Source organism: Molossus molossus, unplaced genomic scaffold (assembly GCF_014108415.1).
Source record: "Molossus molossus isolate mMolMol1 unplaced genomic scaffold, mMolMol1.p scaffold_m16_p_1, whole genome shotgun sequence".
Taxonomy (NCBI): domain Eukaryota; kingdom Metazoa; phylum Chordata; class Mammalia; order Chiroptera; family Molossidae; genus Molossus; species Molossus molossus.
The window spans coordinates 145,670,010-145,690,802 of record NW_023425344.1 but is presented as its reverse complement, the minus strand read 5'-3'; the positions used below and the strand labels follow the sequence as shown (position 1 = coordinate 145,690,802).

At 50.2% G+C, this 20,793-nt stretch overlaps 2 protein-coding genes and 1 pseudogene across 5 annotated transcripts; 2 read left to right on the top strand and 1 right to left on the bottom strand.

Moving 5' to 3' along the window:
* Positions 1 to 304: 304 nt before the first annotated feature.
* On the bottom strand, positions 305 to 14,384 carry ZNF219 (zinc finger protein 219). Of its 4 annotated transcripts, none has more exons than XM_036245162.1 (5): positions 14,273 to 14,384; positions 3,681 to 3,769; positions 1,950 to 3,393; positions 1,591 to 1,722; positions 305 to 1,340 (listed from the first exon to the last, which is right to left on the bottom strand). In XM_036245162.1, exons 2-5 carry the CDS (start codon positions 3,684 to 3,686, stop codon positions 739 to 741), a joined length of 2,184 nt encoding a protein of 727 aa, XP_036101055.1. In that variant the 5' UTR covers positions 3,687 to 3,769; positions 14,273 to 14,384; the 3' UTR covers positions 305 to 738. The 4 variants fall into 4 exon arrangements, with proteins under 4 accessions (XP_036101055.1, XP_036101047.1, XP_036101038.1 ...); XM_036245154.1 differs by lacking the exon at positions 14,273 to 14,384 and adding an exon at positions 8,353 to 8,381; XM_036245145.1 differs by lacking the exon at positions 14,273 to 14,384 and adding an exon at positions 4,495 to 4,602.
* On the top strand, positions 11,104 to 12,950 carry TMEM253 (transmembrane protein 253). The gene is made up of 6 exons (XM_036281616.1): positions 11,104 to 11,211; positions 11,607 to 11,717; positions 11,810 to 11,866; positions 12,155 to 12,274; positions 12,388 to 12,534; positions 12,870 to 12,950. Exons 1-6 carry the CDS (start codon positions 11,104 to 11,106, stop codon positions 12,948 to 12,950), a joined length of 624 nt encoding a protein of 207 aa, XP_036137509.1.
* A 5,365-nt stretch (positions 14,385 to 19,749) lies between the features above and the next one.
* On the top strand, positions 19,750 to 20,299 carry LOC118641714 (annotated as a pseudogene).
* Positions 20,300 to 20,793: the final 494 nt, after the last annotated feature.

The following is a 20,793-nucleotide window of genomic DNA, read 5'->3' as shown; positions in this document are numbered from 1 at the left end:
TCCTCTCATAATGCACCCCCTTCTAGAGGCAAAGCTAGTCACAGTCAAGGTGGGATTCAGCACAGGCCAGCAGATTTCAAAATGAGAGGTCCTCAGACCACAATGCTTGAGACTCCCCTAAGCCACTTGCTAAATGCCAGTTCCTGGGCCCCACCCCAGAGCTACTGAAGCCAAAGCCTGGGGGAAAACCCAAGGTCTTTGGGTGGTGCCTAAAGAGGTGCCTCTTTCCTGGACAAAATGGCCCTAGGAGGACAGGACATAGGCAGACAGACACAGTATCCTGTGCCTCAAGACACCTGTTTATTGGGGACACAACTCTGCGACAGGGATGACAGGAATCGTACCAAAAATAGCAACGTCTACAGGGCCCCTAAAGGGGCTGAGAAGGGTACAGTGCCCCCCACCCCCACCCATTGTACAAAAATAAACTCTCATGCCTATGGACCAGCAAGGACTGGCAGAGCATCTCCTCAACAGGGGCACAACTCTCTCTGCCAGCCCTGGGACCCCATTCTTTGATCCTCACCCCTGCCACTTCTAAGGCACTGTGACTCCCCTGGGCTGGGTGCATACTGCCCACCCACCCCTCTATGCCCTCCATACCCTTTACCTCTGGTCCACCTGGGGCTGGGATATGGGTCCCACGCTGCCCCCTGCTGGCTGCTCTACCCAACTACCTCTAGCTCCCCCGGCTCAGCGGGGTAAGCTCACTAAACTAATGGCCCCTAAGAGGGCTCCCTACCGTTCTTGCCCCCCAAGCCCCACCTCTCCAGATCTCGACAGCCTGGGGCCCTCCTCTCCTTCCTGCAGAGGAGGACTGGGAGGGGTCTCTCCTGATGGTGCCCGGACATAGGGAAGGGACACATCAGCCTGGGGTGGCCGGCGGCCCCGAGCCCGGCGACTGTGGTGCACTTGCAGGTGCAAGGCCATGAGCTCCGGGGCTCCAGTGGCAAAGGGGCAAAAGAGGCAGCGGTGGAGGGCACCCCCTGGCCCGGCCTCGCCCCCTGGGCCTGCCCGCAAGGACAGGTCCAGGGGTTCAGCCTCACCGCCTCGCCCATTGCGCAGGGTCCTCCCAGGACTGGAGGGCTTCCTACGGGACCCCGGCACAGTGCCACTGGAAGGCCGGGGGTTCGAGGTGCCCTCCACCCAAGTAGCAGGCTGCTGAGCGGCCTTAGCTCCAGATGTCTGGGCAGAACCCCGCTGCGAAGGGGGCGGCTCTGGTGGTGGCCCTGGGCCTGCCCCGCTCCTCTGCTCCCGATGGTGGCGCTGCAGGTGATACTTGAGCGAGCCAGACTGGGTGCCAGCATAGTCGCAGTGTGGACACTTGTAGGGGCGCTCTCCTGGGAAGAAGGGGGTGCAACAGGGTCAGAGTCAGGATCACTGCCTCCCCCCATCCACATTTTGCTCAACATACAGACCTCCTCTGGACCAGAAAAAAATACTCCCTCTCCCACCCCCTCAGATTTAGGAGAATTTCCCAACACCCTCATCTGGCCAGTCTAAGAGCTGCCAAAAGTCAACTGCAGCCCTCTCTCTCACCTCTCTTCCTGCCCTCCAGTACCCTCCCCACCCAGGAGGCTGCCCCCTCACCTGTGTGCACTCGCAGGTGCACTTTGAGGTGATGCGCTGAACGGAAAGATTTTCCGCAGAAGGGACAATCTTTGCCGGTGGCCCCCCGGCTCCCTTCAGACCGGGTCCCTCCAGCTAACAGCCCATTCTCCTCTGCAATACACAGGTTAAGGGAAATCAGATGGGCCCAGTGCCCTAACCCTATCAGAGCCAAGCACCCCACACCCACCCAACTTGCCCTCAGGGTCCAGGAGGAAACAGTATGCTTGGGCAAATGAGGGGTTGGATTTGCTGAGTTGAGTTGGTACACTCCGAGATCCTTTTTAAAAGGAAGGAGAGAGCAGGAGCAGGATGCAGAAAACCTGAGACCTCTTACATACCCTGCGTGGTGGTGGGCCTTGCCTGGGCCCCTGAAGCAGGTGCAGAGTGTACCGGCCCCTCCCCTGGGCGAGGGTGCAGCGAAGCCAGAGGGCCTAGTGCCCTGTTTCGGGCCCAGGTCTCCTCCTCAGCCTCCACCACCTCCTCTTCTTCCTCAGGCTCCTCAGCACGATGCCGGCGAGCCCGGGCTGGGAGGGCAGAGGGCAAGGGGCGGAAGCCTCCAAAGCTTCGGCCAGCCCCAGACTCCGCGCCCTCACCATTGGGCCGAGCTTCACCAGCTCGCAGGCTCAGGTAGCCCAGGAGGCTTGCAGGCTCACGGCGCTCTGCGGGGGTCGGCGCTGGGGCCAAGAGGAGTGTAGGGCCCAAGGGCTCATAGGCCAGCAGGCCCAGGTCAGAAGGTTGAGGGGCCCGGGAAGGCCCAGAACCAGGCCCGGGGGCACGCAGTGGGCCCAGCTTGCTGGCGTGCACCTTCATGTGATTCTTAAGGAACCAGGGCTCCTTGAAGCAACGGCCACACACGGGACACGCATGATCAAAGGAGGCCTTGTGCTTGCGCATGTGGCCCTTCAGAAACCAGGACTGCGTGAAGCTCTGGCCACACACTTGACAACGGAACTCTGGAGGCGCAGGGGGCTCCTCAGGAGCAGCAGGAGCTGGGGCAGGGGTTGCCTCACGTTCAGGCTCCAGCTCCGGCTCCGGCTCTGGCTCCGGCTCCGGCTCGGGTTCTGGCTCAGGGGCTGATCTGGGTTCAGGTTGGGGTGGAGGCTGGGACTGGGGGGCAGCCGAGGTGGCCGCCAGAGGGCGCTCCGGAGCTCCGTGGGCCGTCAGGCTGTGGTGCAGCAGCTCCTCCTCCTGGCTGGAGCCGAAACTGCATAGACCGCACTTCCAGGGCCTGTGCAGGATGTGCAGGTGACGTTCGCGTTCCGCGGCGGTGCGAAACTTGCCTTTGCAGAAGGGGCAACGGAAGGCGGATGTCGACGGAGCCTGGGGACGCGCCAGGCCCTCAGTGGCAGGGGTGGCCTGCAGGCCCCCTGAGCTTCGGGCTCTTCCTAACCGGGCTTCGCGCAGTAGCGCGCGCTCCTCCAACTCCAGCAACAGACGAGCAGCAGGGCTGCGCGGGCGCTCGGGCTGGTGCGTGCGCAGGTGCGAGCGCAGCAGGGCCCGCTGCGCTGCACGGTGGCCGCAGTGCGGGCACTGGAAGGCCTGGGCGCCTGGGTGCGCCCGCAGGTGCAAAGCCAGGATAGAGTTGAAGCGGAAGCGCTTCCCGCATACAGGGCAAGGGAAGCGCCTTTCGCCAGCACGACTCTCAGACCAGCCCACCGCTCCCATTCCTGGAGAACCTGCGTTAAGGCCTGGCCCGTTGGAGTAGCGCTGCAGATCCAGTTCGCCGTCGAAGGCCGGCGGTGACGGCGCTAAGTGGCCGCCCAGGGCGCGGGAACGTGAGCCCTGTGGAGAAAGATGTATATAGAGCAAAGGGTGGAGAAAGGAGAGCTGTGTGGGGTAAGAAGGGTATGTAGAGACTTAAGAACTCAAGGGAGGGTGGGTTGGGACCTACACCAGATACACAGGGTACCCTTCCCACTCACCTCAGGGAAATTGGAGGATGAATGGGAATTGAGCTATTGGGGCCACGGAGATAACTTATAATAATGGCAGGTCAGAAGAAAAGAGAGGTAGGGAGGGGAGGGGGTGTCATTGTGGGTACTTGCGGATTCAGGCCAAACTTCACTCACCTCCATGGACCCCTTTCACATTCTTTGGTTCTGGGGAGTGCAGGGAAGAGGAGGAAAAGCTGCTAGTGAAGGCAACAGGTGCTGAAGAGCTAAAGCAAGAGAGATAGATTTGGAGGAAAAGATAAGTCCTGATTTCCAGCAGTGGAAAGAGTCACTCCCAACCCAAAACTCCTAGCACCCTATATTCCTGAAACCTATCCTCTCCACCCCTCCTTGCATCCTGAGGCAGGAGGGGGCTGCTGTCTTCAGAACTTGTACTCCTTGATTTGCCAACCCCCAAGGCACCCTGATAACATAAGATTTATTCCCCCCAAATACATTTTAAATGCCTGGTCCAGAACAACTACAACTACCACCATCACCACCACCCCCTGGTGGTGGGGGAGGCCATCACAGTATAGCCCTCTCTCATTTAGATTGGGCTGTGCAACTTGAGCAAATGGGGTGGGTTTGCCATGCTCCACAGTTATCCAAGTGGGACCAGTTGCTCTCAGATACCTAACTGATCAGCCAGCCAAACATCCTTCCAGACTCCACAGTCTTTCTTTTGCTCTTACCCTGTCTTTCTGTCTTTCCCCCTCATTCTCCCTCCCTCCGCCTGGATTCCTGATCCATTCATTTCCATTCATTACAGAGACTCATTCATGCATGGGAGAGAAACACCTCCCGGCAGCAGCAGTCTGGAGACAGACAGAGGGGGAGGGGCACGAAGGGGGAGAGAGCCAGAAGGAGAGGGAATGAAGAGAGAGTTGGGGGAGGAGTGGAAGTTAAGGGGTGCTGCAGGCCTGGGGAAGGGGTTAAAAACTGCAAATACCAGATAGGATTCATCCCCTTGTTTCAAACCTTGGAGCCTGCAGTTTGATGGGGCATCTCAGCCCCTTTGTCCAGGGCTGCTCCGAAGCAGGCTTTCCTCCTCTCTGCAGGGGAGAGGCTCCCTCACACAAGAGGAGGATTACACTGGCTCTGAGCTCAAGAGGCTGGAGTGAGGGACGGGGGGCGGGGCTGGGCCATCTGCACAGATAGGGGCTCAGCACATGCTCTGAGCAGGAAAGGGTTAAAATTCTCCAGGCTAAAATTCCCTGGGCCTGGGATGTGCAGAGCTCCAGTTCTGAGGAAGGAGAAGAGCATTGAGAGGAAGAGGATGGGGGGGGGTGCTCCTGATTCTAAGCTGCAGAGGAGGTTAGCATTAGGACTTAGAAGCAATCCCAGAATTAAGATTCATGGAAATAGGCCTGGGAAGATGACCAGAAGTCAGTCAGTTTACCTTCCTGCTTATATACAGAATTTTATCTGGTCAAGGCTAGATAAATGTGGGCTTAATCATTTTTTTTTTTTTTTTTTTTTTGCCTGATATAGAAGTAATATTTGAGATATAAAGAATTTCCTTACAATAGGCATGAAAAGGGTTACTAAAAAAGAAAAGAACTCAAGCATTATTTTGCTTAAGGATCTTTAATGGAAGAGAACTGGGCCAGAAGTCACCCCTGCTTATCAGCAAAGAAATGAGGCTTTGAAGGTCCGAGTTTCTTTAATTTTTTATATTTACTAGATGTAACAAGACTCTATGAACAGGCAAGTACCTGTTACATGTGGAATCTGGGTTACGGGAAATTTATTAACAGGAGGTTAATTAAGAAAGTGTCCTTGTCCAAGGGTCACTAAACAATCTCCATCACACTTTTTTGTATTTCTGTAGCTCCAAATTAGGGCATCCACCCTCATCTTCTGGATTCTCCAAATAAATCCCTTTCCTGGGACCAAGAGCCTAGCCAGGCTCACTAAGTAGTATCATGAAAGGTGTAGAATAGGACTGAGGGGTACAAAGCTACTGTGGGCCCAATCTGACCATTAATAACCCTGCTACCTTCAGTAAGTCACTTAACATCCCAATTTACTCATCTGTAAAATAAGGGAGGTTGCACTGATTTATATTGATCATCCCCTCCAGCTCAAAAGTTTTGTAGTTCTGAGTCACAGGACTCTTCTGGACCCCAGAGAGAAGTTAAAACAAATGGTCATCCCTTCAGTACCATGGAGAGTGCAGTGGGCTACCAGAGGAGCCACTGTGGCCACCTCAGTACCATAGATAGAGCTATGAAGTGCTAGAGGGGCCACATTTGACATTTTAGCACCCCAGTTAAGGCTTTGAGAAAAGCTAGAGGATTTTTTTAAATTCCTCTCTGGAAGCCATGGAGGGAGGGGGGACCGTGGTACCAGGGGGTTTATTTTAGCCTTTTGGATGACACTGAAAATAGATGGATGTAACAGAAAATAGATGTAACTAGAAGAATTTTAATTAGCTATAAGGAGTGTCCTGACAGTTACAGTTTGTACATCCTGGAATGAGTGAGTGAGGCATCAGATTTGGGTCCATCACATTCTGTTGCTCTCCTGGGGATTCCCAGAACATCCTGGTGTACAGCCAATCTGGTATATTCAGAAGAAGCAGATGGTGGGGGAGGAGGGGGAAGGCTGGGAATACTGCATGGTCATAGCTGACTAACCTACGGGCACATACTCTGATTCTGAAAAGATTATAGGGCCCCTGAAACTGCCTGTAGGATAGTAAATAAAATACTTCAGGGGAAGTTGACCTCATATCCCAGGCAAGTAGAGTAAGAACAGGGCAAAGCTTCTTCCCTCCACCCCCCAAAAACCTGCTTTGCACATAGCAGTTTCCAGACAGAAATACAGTGATATACAAGAAGACTCACATTGAAGCTATATTCCCAAGCAGAGAAACTTTCCCCAAAGGGTGGCCACAAGTCAATAAAGCCCGCTGAAAGACCCTCTAAGCACAATCAAGATCTTCTGAATCACCTCCACACCAAACCAGGTCCCAGGCACCTAATCCCATGAGCTTTTCTCAATAGGAGAAAGCACTGACAGGGCCCAAGATTCTTAGAACCTGGGTCATGCATGTATTGCTTGTAGACAATAATCAACAGAGTTTTCTATAGTCAGGCCCTAAACACCATCCACGAGACTTGGCCAGACAGTAGCACTGACCTACTTTCCTCCCCCACTGGGACTCAGGGGTTATCTTGCCCTTATTTGGGTTCTATAGGGATGCAAGGCCAGGGATAGGGATTAGAAATCTTCCCAAAGCAACAGGCTAATTACTTTCATGTGCTAAGAGAACTGGTGGGGAAGAGGGTGTGGACCACCAAACCGCACTAAGAAAGAATGGAAGGCTTGGTGAGAAGACTCTTAGAAACAACAGGGACAGGTACATAGAAACATCTGCTGACTAAAGGACCATGAATTGTCTGTCCCTCAAGCCTTGTGGTTCAAAAGTTTTTAGAGTCAAAGTGTAAGGGGCAAGGAAGGGTTCAGGACTTCTGAGGTATCGCTGTGACTAGACATCTGTCGCTGATCATTTCTAATACTCATTTTTTCCTGTTACACCTCCACAAGTCCTTTAACAATTATGATTAACACTGCACTATATGAGGTTAAAGAAGCTTCTTAGATGGTCTAGAGTCAAGACCACCTTTATCACAGACATCCCGGTAGTTCATTTTTATGATCTCCTCTCCATGGCCCTCTGAACCTCACTGCTCAAGTAGCTCCTCCAAACTGATCCCAGACCACAGCTTGCCCACCTTTTACATTGAGTTCTTGGTAAAGCCTCTGTCCCTCCATCCTCACTGTCCTGTGTTGGGGGCGTGGAATTTAGTCATGGACTCCAAATATACAGCAGTAAGCAAGAGGAAGGTACACCTGCTCACTTACTGCCACCCCACCATGGTGAATCTTACTCCAGAGGCATGTCCCAACTTGACCCCTCTTCTGAAAGTTCTGGATTTGGGGGAGGGGGCATATAGCCGGCCCTAAGTCCCCTTAACTGGAATTGATCCTAGAAAGGTCAGAGTCTTAGCACCCATATGGGCCTCAGTCCTGGGATTAGGGGGTGGGGGGTGGGCAGGAGAGCCTCTGGGAAAATCCACCTCCCACAAGTAGGTTGACAAGTAGGGCAGGACCTGTGATCCTGCACAAGAGGTTCTTCTAGCAGCACCCAGACCCCTCCCCGGGAAGATAAGCCAAAAGAATGATGGGGGGCAGGGTTGGAAGATTGGAAGGCCAGGGCTCAGCTACCCAGGCCGGGAGAACAAAAGCTGAGTTGCAGCCGCCTCTGCTGCTGCCGCCGGCCGAGCTCTTTGTGACACTTTGTTTGGGACGCAGAGAGGGAAGCACCCCCCCATCCTCTCCCCTCCCCCACCCCTGCTCCCAGAGAGTTTGGGTCCCTTCCCCCTCCTCCATCGGCCCTACCTGGGCCGGGGGGGCCGTCATCCACTCTGGCTCCGGGCTCCGCAGCCCTGCACCCCCAGGCCCCTCGCGCCCTGCCTTCGGGCCCCTACAAAGACGCCCGTCCCCGTCCCCCCAACCCCCGCTGGCCTTTCCCCTTTGCTGCCCCCTTTCCGGGCTCCCCCATCTGCCCCCTCCCTCGAGACCCCCCTAGCACTCCAGGCTTCGGAGTCCAAAGCCCCCCCAGGAGCTCTGGGCGAAGTTTGCTTGGGGCCAAGCCGGCGCCCCTCCCCCGCCCCCGCCCCCTGCACCTGCTCCGAGCCCGGCGCGCGGAGCGGGCCCCCCCTCCGGGAGGGGGGAGGGGGCCGGGGGCGGGGGCCGGATGGCGGAGGGGGGGCCGGGAGTGGGGGGAGCGGCTACTCACGAGCCCCGGGCGGGTGGCGGCGGAGCGGGCGGCGGCGGCGGCGGCGGCGGGCGGCGGGCCGGCGGCGCGGGCGTCAGCGTTACGTGGGGCCGGGGGAGATGCGCCGGGCCCCGGCCCCCCCGCCCCCGGCCCGGCCCCCGCCCCCCGCCCCCTCCCCGGTCCCCCGCCCCCGGCCCTGGCCCGCATTGTGTGCGGCGGGAGGCGGCCCGGCCATTAGCATGCGGGGGGCGGCGCGGCGGCGCTGGGAGCCGCGCGGGAGCGGGGCTCTGGCTCCGGAGACTGGGAGCTGGGAACCCCGGGAGCCGCGAGAGGCGGCCGCCAGGGGCGGGGTGCGGGCAGTTTGGAGACGGGGGGCGCTGTCGGAGGGAGGGAGGGAGGGGGTGGGGCGCACAGACGATTTCTACTGAAGACTGGAAGAGATTTTGAAAGGTCATCTCGTCCTTCCCCCAGCCTCCAAGCAGCGCTGCCCCTCCCACCCTAAACCCGGACATACCAGGGAAGGAGTTGGCTCTGCCGCTTTTTCTGCCCCAACATGCACAGACTCGGGAAGTTCTTCCTGGGGTTTTATCTCAAAGCCTCTCCCTACAATTTGTCTCTGTTTGGGGGGAGGAGGAGGGGCGATTATAGAGATAGTTAATGTCTGCCGTATAAGAAACATTATTAAAGTTACTCCTCGGTCCTTTCTGTTCTTGATAAACAATTCCAGCGCCTTCCTCTCGAATTCTATTTTCCATTCCTTAAGTCACTTTAATGGCTCTCCAATACAACAAATATTTACTGAGTGCTTACTAAGTACCAAGCCCTATGTTCAGCGCTGTGGGGGATGAACGGATGAGGGGAGGGTTGTACCCTCCCTCCAGGAGATTATAATCTAGACAGGGGTCACAAATTGTTTAGTATACTCAATCAATAATTACTGAATGCCTGTTCACATATTTAATAGTGTATAATCCTTACAATAACAATCTGAAATATTGTTCTGCATTTATAGGTAAGGAAAACATGGCTAAAGGGTCTTTTTCCACTGCCCTGCCAGCTCCGGGATCCTCAGTGCAAGCCCAACATCTCACATTCTGTCAGGCCATCCATCACCACCAAATAAAGTTAATACACATGGGGATAGAGGAGGGAGTAGATGCACAACAGTCCTCATCCCTTTTAAGTGTGATTTCCACTCCCCAGGAAAGAAGAGTGGACACAATGCTCCAGCGAGTGTTGGCCCAGTACTGAGCAGGGCATAAGTGATTTACAAAGGCCACTTTCCTCCCAGGACCTGGTCTCCTGGTACTTACTCCCAGGGGTCTTCTTTCATCATCAATAATAATAATGATAATAGCCACTAACATTTATTGAGCACTTATGTGGAAGGTGTTGGGCTGAGCTAATTTATATGCATTTTCTCTTCTAATACTCAAGGGAATCCTGTGGTAGTATTAACTTCCTTTTACAGGTAAGGAAACAGAGAGATTAAGTAACTTGCACAAGGTCAACCAGGTAGACCTGGGATTTGAACACAGATGCCTCCAAACCTCAGGCTCTGCATCAAGATGGACCTTTACTATTTTTGATCTCCAGAGTATATATTTGGGCCCAGCTGGTTCTGCTTCTTACTGTAGAAATAAATATCCCCAGCTTAGATTCTGAATAAGTATATGGGCATCAAGCACAACAGTATGACCTCATCGGCACCACTAATGGTTACTAAGCACCCACCATGAGTCAACAACCCTTTCACAGTCATATTATTAGCCCCCGTTTTATCGCTCAGTTTGAACAAACAGTGGTTCAAATAGGTAGAATAATGTATTCAAGGTCACACAGCTAGGAAAGTGGCAGAGCTGAGATTTTACTCCAGGTCAGCCTGGCTACAAGGCAGCTTGTATCCTCAAAAATATTAATTGTTGCAATAGTGTTCTTCCCAAGACTGACCATTTAGGGACTATTTTCTATACATGTCTAGCTATAGGTTATCACTGAGCCAAAAACAATCCCCACTATAAATAGGGCTCCCCATCTACTTTGTCAGTGTCCCATCCAGAGTAAATCCTTCAAAAAAGGAAGGAGAGAGGAGAAACCATTCAGAAAGTAACAGACAGAAAGCCAGAGGAATTAAACCTTGACTGGTCTTGGGACAAAGCTGCAAGTGGTAATGACATGGGAACAATCCAGACAATAATGTGGGATTTCCCTAGGGAACAGCAAGTAATTTGAGGAGGAAGCCAAAAAAAAAAAAAAGAGAAAGATTAGATATAAATGGGGGAGGGGGAATTGGGGCCCAGGGAGGTACCCAGTCTCCATGGATGAGTGATCGGAAGAGGAACCCAGGATGGGCAGAGATGGGGGCAACAGGAAACAGGAACAGAGAGCAGCAGAGCTGGATATTTTGTGGCATGAACAGAGATTGGTATCTACCTACGGCCACTCCCTGGATTCTTAGGTCCTCTTAGGGACCTTTGCCCCACCACACCCCAACTCTGACAGCCTGTCTCTGCCAGGACAAGTGTGTTGTCTGCTCTGAGCTACCAGGCCCCGTCAGGAGCTCCAGGCCCATCTGGGTCCCATCCCTTTGGAGTAGCTGCTTCAGACTAGGTAGGTGAGAGGTCCTGAGCCTCAACTTCGTGGATATTAGAAGCACGCAGAGGGGCAGCTGAAATTGAGGTTCCTGCATGACCTGTCTCCTGATAGGTGCCATAATGTATTTTTCCCAGGGAAACACCAAGCTTCAGTGGAGTTTCAGTGATCAAGGAAGCCATGGAGGACAGAGCTAGTCAGCAAGAGCAAGAGAGACACAACCTTCGTCTGGAAAAGCTACAGCACTGGGCAAGGCACAGGCAGAGTGGGCAGCTCTTGGTGCTGGCGGTGAGGCCAAGATGCCCCATCCCAAGCTTCAGCATATCCACTTGTACCCCAATTCAATTCCATCCATGTTTTGTGAACACCTACCATGTGTTTGAAACTGCTAGACTCTGAGAGGGAGGAGGGTAAAGGGTGGAAAAAGCATAGAATAAATAAGGTAAAACCCTTAATCTACAAGTACCTTCCATCATGTGGGAAAAGCACATAGGTAAGTAACTAAACTATGACATGAGGCAGAACAAATTAAATTATAGCTTTTTCCTTCACTGCCCTTGGTTGACTACTTTCCAGCACCAGGTATTCCTGCCAATTGCTGATCTCTGGAAGAGGTAGGGGTTGGGAGGAGGGAAGGGAATCCCTGACAGTTCCCCTTCAACCACCCGGCATCTGGCCTCCAGGTGAGCCAACTATGGCTAGCAGTAGCTGTGGTGCCCCTTGCTGTCTCAGTTGCCTGCCTGAACTCTGCTTATCACATGGCCACAGCACTGCCGCTTGGACCTGGAGCATTGGTAAGACCCAACACAGCAGAGGGTGGAAGGAAGATCCTGGGGGCCCTTCACTAATAGGGCCAGAGCTCAACACTTGCTTTCTCACTATTCAGGGTTTCCTCACTGGGATTGTTACCCTTGAACTGCGCAGAGCACCCCACCTTTGGAAGGTGAGAGGGAAAGAGAATGCAATACTATTTTTCCACCCTCCCAAAACACACACACACATAAACACACCTCAGCCCAGAAAGTGGCTCTCTAATACTAATACTGTCAGCTCTCTGCCTCTGACTGTCCTAAAAGACTGAGAACAACAAGCAAAAAACTTGGAGGGCTGATGGCCCTGTTAGGAAGTATGAGAATAAACACTGAGTTTTGTTTTTGGGTAGGTGCAGGTTGGGCTTGGGGTTGCAAAGAGTCCCCCTAGGCTAGGCAGGGCTGAACTGGCTCGCTGGCAGGTGCGGGCCATGATGATATTAAACACCATCAATCTGATCTTTGGCCTCATCGTGGTGGTGGTTGAAGTGATGAAGACAGCCTTGGGGCCTAACACAGCTGCTGCCTCCTCCGTGGTACAGGTAAGTTGGAGAAGATGGGAAGATGAGGAGGGAAGAGGAGATGGAGAGGGATAAGGGCAGGGGCAAATAAATGCTGGGTCGCCTATAGCATCCTCAGCCCTGTCTATCTGCAGCTGAACGGCTTGCTGGTGCTGGAGCTCAGTGCTGAGGCCTTCACCCTAGGCGGAGTGCTGGTCTCAGCATATTCCCTACTCCTGCTAAGCCAGAGGAAGCCAGGATGCTGCAGGAGAGAGAGTCTACACTACCAGGAGCTGCAGCAGGTTCTGAGGGCAGGGAGGAATATATGGAGGAGCTCATTTTTTTCTATATCTATTCTGGCCAATGACACTTAAGGGAAAGCAATGGGGCAGAGAAGAAAGGAAGGGGTCCTAGACTCAAGCTGATTGGTTTTCTGACTTTGGATATTTCTCTAGTGGTGGGTAAGAGGGAATTAGGTATCTAAATGGTTGGACCTAGAAATGTGGGAGAGCATTAAGAAGCTGCCTAAATATTGGAGAGGCTATGAGAATACAAGAAAAAATGAGAGAGGAGGAGGAAGTTGCTTCTGTCTGGGATTCCTCCTTTCTCACCCCTCACACCTCTGTCTGGTTTCCAGGGTCTCTCTGTGTTGGAGGAAGTTCCTGATTTGGAGAATGGTCCCGAGGTGGCTAGCACAGCAAACCGAACAACTGAATAAGCTGGCAAGGGAAGCAGACAGGTGCTGCTCTTCTACCCTGTGGGAGCCTTCTCCTGACCCTCCTGCACCCCACCCCACCAAACTCAGAAGCTAGATTGAGCCCCTACATGAAGCTAGATGGAGACCTACATGAAGGCCGGTGGAATGTCTTCAATTTCCACTCAGACTAGGACCCTTTTTCTTCTAGGGGAAGCTGTACCTAGACCAGATTCTTCTCTCACCTCACTGCCCTGAAAAGCTGCTCTGATGCAGGACATCCTTAGGCCAACTTTCAGCTTCCTCCCTTCCATTTTTGCCCACCTCCTCCCCATACCGTTTCATATCTTCCTCATCTCACTATTTCTCTTCTTTCCACCTTTCATAATCCCATTCACTCCAAGCCCCGGGTTCCCGAACAAGCCCGCCGACTCTCCGAAATCAGGTCTTGGATGCTTTAGTTCTCTCCCTCTGACTGGTTCCTTACTCCAGCAGAGACTACAAGTCCCAGAATGCCCCGCTGCCCCGTGGCCTGCTGGGAAATAAAGAGCCTTTTCTCCGCGATGAGGGCGCTGTGCATCGCTGAGTGACGCGAGGTGCTGGAAGTCCGGGCCTAGCCCAGTTTCCTCGGACGCGACCACTGGCCCGGCGTTCAGGGAGGAGCCAGGCGGGTTATTCTGAAAGGAGGTGCCGCTACCCCAACAGCGGCAACTGAGAGTTGACTTTGGTTCCACAGTCCTCTCTCAGGTAGCTTCAGAAACCGGCAGGGGCGGGGGGGTGGCCTCAGCAAAGCTGGGGTTCCCCAGATGCTGTCGCCGCGCCCCCTCCCACAGTGCCCAGGTCCAAAGTCCTGAGACTTGGAGCGCGCGCGAGAAAGGGGTAGGAGATGATGAGTCAGAATCCCAGGGCCCTTCGCGTCCTCCTCCCCCGAAGCCTGGCCGCCTGAGGAGGACCAGCTCTCTGGGCAGATAGATGGACGAGGCAGGAAAAGGGAGGGATGCGGCAACCCAGCCTAAGGCTTTCCCGCCTCTGCGAGCACGCGGTGGAACGAGCCTGCGTGGCCGCCACCCCTTCTCTCCGAGGCGGGAGCAGGACTGCGCAGGCTCAGCCTCTCGGCGGCCCCACCGACCTTTGATCCCGCCACCGGTCCGGTTGTGGAAGCTCTCGTTGCGCTCCACCCCCACCGTTTATGACCTTTGCAAGTGTGCAAAGATGACAAGCACATGTGGGCTTGAGAAAAACCCAGCAAAACTGAGAGGCCCAGTAGTACCAAGCAGGGCAGCTTATTGGCCCCTCGTCTAAAGCCACTAGAAATTGACCGGAGCTGGAGTACTAGAAGAACTCACCCCAAATTCACATAGTGCCCGGGATGGGTGTGCGCCTCACACTCATTTTTGTTCCCACTTGAGAAGGCTTCTTTCCCTTAGAGAATGCTGCTTCTCCGGACTTAGCCAAGCCCAGACACCAGTGAGGAAAGAGCGCAGCCTGGCTGCCTTGCCCTAACATTGCAGTGGTGCCAGCGGCAACTCCTTTCTGTTTGTGACACCTTGGGAGGGGTAATAGTCGCCCTATGACAAGGTTATATGAGTACTAGTGGGTGGAGATAGTTCTGGGATTAGGCTTTGGAATGGAGTAAAGATTTGGGCCTCCCTCTCCTCCCAATCTAACTGCCAGAATAGTGGAGAGCTCATGTGTAAGGTTTCAGAAAATAATTTTCTTCCAAGTTAGAAGGTTGTGATAGATGAGGAAGCTGGGGGTTAAAAGTCAACAATTGACTCTCACTGTCTTCCAGATAGGAACTACAACTTTTAGTGAATGATCAGAGGTCTAGGAATTGCATTTTAATTCTTGGAGTTCAATGACCATGCAAACAAATCCTTGTATCAGTCAGGTTGGGCCAGGTTATGCTGTAGTAACAATGTCAAAATCACAATGGCTTAAAACCACAAAGGTTTATCTCTTACACCACATGTCAAGAGTAGTGGGTGGGGGTCCTCTGCTCATTATAAGTTATTCAGGTACCCAAGCAGATGGAGCTCCACCACTTTGAGATCCTGTCATGTCACCATGAAGCTTAGAGTCTCCCCTTCCCTAAGCATGAAAAAGTGTGAATGAGCTCTTAAATGCTTCTGCCTCAGAGGGACAAATATCACTTCCACTCAACTTTATTGGCCAAAGCAAGTCATATAGTCACACCCAACTTCAAGACAGCTAGAAGGGCAGTGTCTTCATATTCCTGAAGGAGCAGGGAAGCAGAAATACTCATTAAAAGAAGAACAGTTGCCCTGGCCGGTTTGGCTCAGCGGTTAGAACATCGGCCCACGGACCAGGACCAGAGAGTCCCAGGTTCAGTTCCTACTAAGGGCACCTGTATTGATTGCAGTTTGTCTCCAGCCCCAGTTGGAGTCTGGGGTCATGTGGGTGGCAGCCACTCGATGTGTCTCTCTCACATTGATGTTTCTCTCTCTCTCTCTCTCTTCATTCCTTTCTCCCTCCAGCTCTATCTAAGGATAAATGCAAAAATGTCTTCTGGTGAGGATAAAAAAAAAGAAGAAGAAGAAGAGTTAATCATTAGCAGTGATTCAGTGATTCTCAAACAGCTTAGCAGTTGCAACTCATCTATTCTAGCAGTTATGCCCATATCTATTTGGATTTTGTTCCATGAACTACTAAATGAATTGTTTAATAGAAATTTTCTCCCCAAAATTAACAGAATTGAAAGTCAGGAATTCTAGATTCTGGTTTTACTGTGTAAGTTTGGACAAGTCAAACCTCTCTGAACTACATTTTGCTTACATCGAGATAATCACAGTATTTAACTTCTATTTTAATGGGTTATCAAAGCTGAAGTAAAATAACACGTAGAAAATAATTTAACCCTGGCTAGTTTGGCTCAGCCATTAGAGCTTTGGCCTGTGGACCAAAGGGTTGTGAGTTCAATACCTGATCAAGGGCAGTTACCTGGGTTGCAGGTTCGATCCCCATCCCAGTGGAGATCATATGGGTGGCAACCAGTGGATGTGCCTCTCTCACATCAATGTTTCTCTCTCCCCCCTCCCTTCCACTGTCTAAAAGTCAATGGAAAAATATCCTGCAATGAGGATTTTTTTTTAAAAAGGGAAAGAAATAATTTAAAACTATAAAGCACTTCAGAGGTTGAAAATAAATTGCCTATAGAGATCAAGAGTAATGTAAATAAGTGAAACAGGATATAAGGTAATAGGAGTGGTAGGAACTGTGGCAAACTCATAAGCATACATTCAATTTAATGACCTTCCCCCACTCAACTCCATCCAAACATGTGCCATGTGGGACTGTAGGCCTGGTATTGCCATAGTTCCAATTTTCCTATACAAGTCAGAAATTCTGACTTTTAAATGTGAAAGTCAGATTTTAAAATGTTAATAACTAATTTTTTTAATTGACCAGATTCATTCTATAGTCAGTCCTTCAGTTATAGTCTCTCCACTATACAAACATGGTAGGAACTGTGGACAAAAAACGGGGGTCCACATACTAAACCTGACAAGCTCAGGGGAGGCCTACATGGTGGCCTTACACACTCAGAGACCTAAAATAACCACATAGGATGGTCTGAAGTTAAAACGTTCTAACTAAAAGCAGTTCATGGTGGATAGTCATGTCTTAGGCTGATATTTTTACCTAACAACAGTCAATCTTTACCTTAACTGAGCCTGTCTGTGTCATTTTTTTTTTTACATGTAAAATAACATACCTGCTAATATACCTTTGGAATATCAATATCAAAGTAATTTCTTTTTTTTCTTTTTTTTTTTGACCCCTCAAAGCACAATGGTTGCACCAGAGCAGAGACCGCAAATCCTCTCATTGTTATTATCATGTTAATTGTTAACTACCCTATTCCCACCTATGTAAAAGAAGTATGGTGTCTATTCCTTTTACTTTTTTTTTTTTTTTTTTTTGGTTAGTCCTCACCCAAGGACATTTTAGATAGAGTAGAAGGAAGGGAGGGAAAGAGAGAGAGAGAAACAATGTGAGAGAGACACATCAATTGGTTGCCTCCCACACAACCCCAACCAGGTCAGGGATCAAACCTACAACCCACATACACACCACACCCTTTATGGAGAATCAAACCCATGACCCTTCGGTCCAGAGACCGACTCTCTAACCACTGAGCAAAACTGGCCAGGGCTATTCATTTTACTTTTTATCCAATCCCAGAGATTTCCCCCCAAACACCCTTTGCTTGCTCCTGCCTTCCTAATTTGTGGCCAATGAATTTCATGTAACCTCCTTACATCTTCCCCTTTGATTCTGATGTATAACATAAGTGGTAAAACTGCCATTTTCCAGAGCATTTTCTCAACCCATTGGGATTTTGTTTCCCAGCAATTATCATCAGTTTGGCTCATAAAAACTCACAAAAATTCTTACAGGTTTGGACATTTCTTACATTGACAGAGTTAAAGTTTTAGATGTGTAATACGATTTTAGTAGGCTTTCAAGGCCTCTTCCGAAATTCAAGTCTTGGAGAGGTTTAACATTATGTTCTTAAAACTTTTTAAATCAAATCTATCTCATTGGTTCTCTAGGAGTAGTTAGACCCCTCCCACCCACCCCTCCCCGGCCCCGGGGATTATTTGGCAATGTCTAGAGACATTTTTGGTAGTCACAACTAGGGGAGGAGCAGATATGTAACAAAAAGAGCATTAGATAAGTCAGATCAGAGATTTAGTTCCAGTGCTACTAATGCCCCTTTCCTGTGCATACTCTACAAGCAGCAAATGAAGACAGAGGCTTGTCCTGGGATCCTCATTATTACCCCTCACAGGGCCTAGTGCCAGAGTCCCTGGCTGCTCCCTGAAAACATTCTTCTTTGCTACAGTGCTTCCCAGCCAAGTACCTACCCTTTCGTCAGTTTGGCAGCTTCTGTGGAAGTCACTCTTATTTTACTTAAATTGCTGCCCATTGAAACTTCACAGGAAGGAGTGACTGTGACAAGGTTCCTGCTGACGTCAGTTTTTAAACGCCTTGACCCATATACCTAGCTTTAAGCATTGGAGAAATGTCCTATTCGTATGCAGCTGAATTCTGTGGTGGGTGGGAAATTCTCTATGTTGATTAATTTTACCCTCATTTCTTTAAAATTCAGACATTTATTCTGTCCTTGAACACATGATTCAAGACAACTAATGGTATTTCCCAAATGAAATGATCTGCTTTTGAAGATGGTTCAGGTTTCATGGCCCAGGCTGTATCCTTTGCTGCCATCTCGTGGCCTCTCTGCAGCCCGGGTTGAGATCTCACAAAGAACCTTCCGCAAGGTAATGGCGTGTGGGGAAAGCTGCTCAGTTGGAGAGAGTCTGCACGCGGCAGCGCGCTCTCCAAATCCGTCCCCTGCAATGAGTCCACCAGGGCAGCAGCACACTCCGCCTAGCGCAGACCTGGACCTTGCGAGCAGGCGAGAAGCGCAGAGCCCTTCGGAGTCCTCCTCACCGGCTTGGGCTTCTGTGTCTCTGTTATGCAATCCTGGAGATGAGCCACACCACAGAAATCAGTCAACTCAACTCAACTATTCAGGAGTAATCCGAGCTGACCTCGCCTGCTTGGCCTGATGAATGTTTGGTAGCCACTCACCGTTCTCCACCTGGGGCTGGGATGTTCTTAATCTCAGTGAGAAAAGATTACTCGGGTTTCTGGGTTTCATTTTCTTGTCTAGGCCCATTTGGTGTTACTCTGTCCACATCCTTCTTCTTGGCTTGCCCAGCTGGTGCTGCCTCAAGTCTGATATATGATTGATGAGTTGAGAGAACAGTGGCAGTGTGGTCACTGTGAAACAGTGTTTCCTATAAATATGACACGAACTGAAGTTATCAGAGTTCCCTCTCCAGAGCACAGGGAATCTGGGAGACTGCCATGAGCTGAACTGGTGACTGAGCAGTGTGACTCAGCACAGGAGGGAAGGCTGGAAAACATTTTTGCTTGGTGCTATTTTTTTTTTTCATTATAATAATGTGTTAAAAAAAAAAAACTTTCTAGTTTGCTAAAGCAAATTTGTAGACCTGTTCCTCCTGTTAGCCCCTCCCATACACTTGACATTTGTGTGGGTTTTTTGTTTTTTGGTGTGTTTTTTTTTTTTTTTTTTACGTAGAGCCCTGCCTCTACCAGCCCTAAGCCCAGAAGAGAAAGAGGAAGGAGGAGGAGTTGAAACCACTGCCTTTGGTGTTTTAACCTGCTTTCCCTTGTATAAAAATTCAGAGTGAAGAGACTCCTCCTCTAATTTCCTAGGGCCTCAGGACAGAGATAGCCTGCTACTAAGCTGCTGTGTGTTGCTTCTCTTTAAAATTCAGATGCCATTTACTTAATGGGAGTTGTCTTCTGTTTCTTTTGTTTTTCCTTCTTTGCCTATGTATACTTTGGCCTTATTTCATTTATATTTTGTGTTGCATGTTATTCTTGATTCTACTTATTTTAATCTTTGGTTTATTTTTCTTATCAGAAATTTTTCCTGTGTTCTGTCTAGAATTAATGAGTTGTCTTTGTTGACTCTTGTCTTCGTGTCTGTTTTACCTCACCTTTGTAAAGTTTTCTTGTTTAAGTGTTTCCCTAAGACCCAGATCCCAAGATACAATTTAATTTGTTTTGCTTTTTTATAATTATGTGTTTCTTGTATGTATAAAGAAAATGTTATGCACTTAAATGCTTTAGGTAAAGCATAAGGATTCAAAGAAAGTCATGGCATAGAAGAAACAGGACTGATGTCTTTATAAATCTCAAAGATAACCATGATGAAGAGAACCTGGCTCTTCCCAAAAGCGGCCAGAGGTGACCTCTGAAAATGGTTCGCTATTCACTTGATCCAGAAAACCCCACAAAATCATGCAAATCAAGAAGTTCAAATCTTTGTGTTCACTTTAAGAACACTCATGAAACTGCCCAGGCCACCAAAGGTATGCATATTCAAAAAGCCACTAAGTGTCTGAAGGATGTCACTTTACAGAAGCAATGTGTGCCTTTCAGTTGTTACAATGGTGGAGTTGGTAGATGTACCCAGGCGAAACAGTGAGGCTGGACACAGGGTCTGTGGCCCAAAAAGAGTGCTGAGTTTTTGCTGCACATGCTTAAAAATGCAGAGAGCAATGCTGAACTTAAGGGTTTAGATTCTCTGATCATTGAACACATCCAGGTAAACAAAGCTCCCAAGATGTGGCATAGAACTTACAGAGCTCATGGGCAGATTAACCCACATATGAGCTCTCCCTGCCATGTTGAGATGATCCTCACTAAGAAAGAGCAGATTGTTCCTAAACCAGGAGAGGAGGTTGCACAGAAGAATAAGATAACCCTGAAGAAACTGAAGAAACAAAAACTTATGGCCCGGGAGTAAATTCAGCATAAAATAAAGACTAATAAAAGTTAAAAAAAGAGAGAGAGAGAAACTATTCTTTGTGAAGCCAAGAAGCTGGGTCCAATGGTTACTTTTTTTAAAGGAGTTATTTGATTTTTTTTTAAAAATATGTTTTTATTGATTTTTAAGGGAGAGAGAGAGAAACATCGATGTGAGAGAGAAACATGATTCGGCTGCCTCCTGCATGCCCCCTACTTGGGATCGAGCCTGAAACCCAGGCATGTGCCCTGACTGGGAATCAAACCAGGACCTCTCAGTCCATGGGACAATGGTCAATCCACTGAGCCACACTGATTGGGCATTTTTTTTTTTTTTTTTTTTATTTTAGAGAGAGGAAGAGAAAGAGAAAGAGAAACATCGATTTGTTGTTTCATTTGTTTATGCACTCACTGGTTGATTCTTGTATGTGCCTTTATCCACAACCTTGGCGTATCTGGACAATGCTCTTACTAACTGACCTACCCAGTCAGGGCC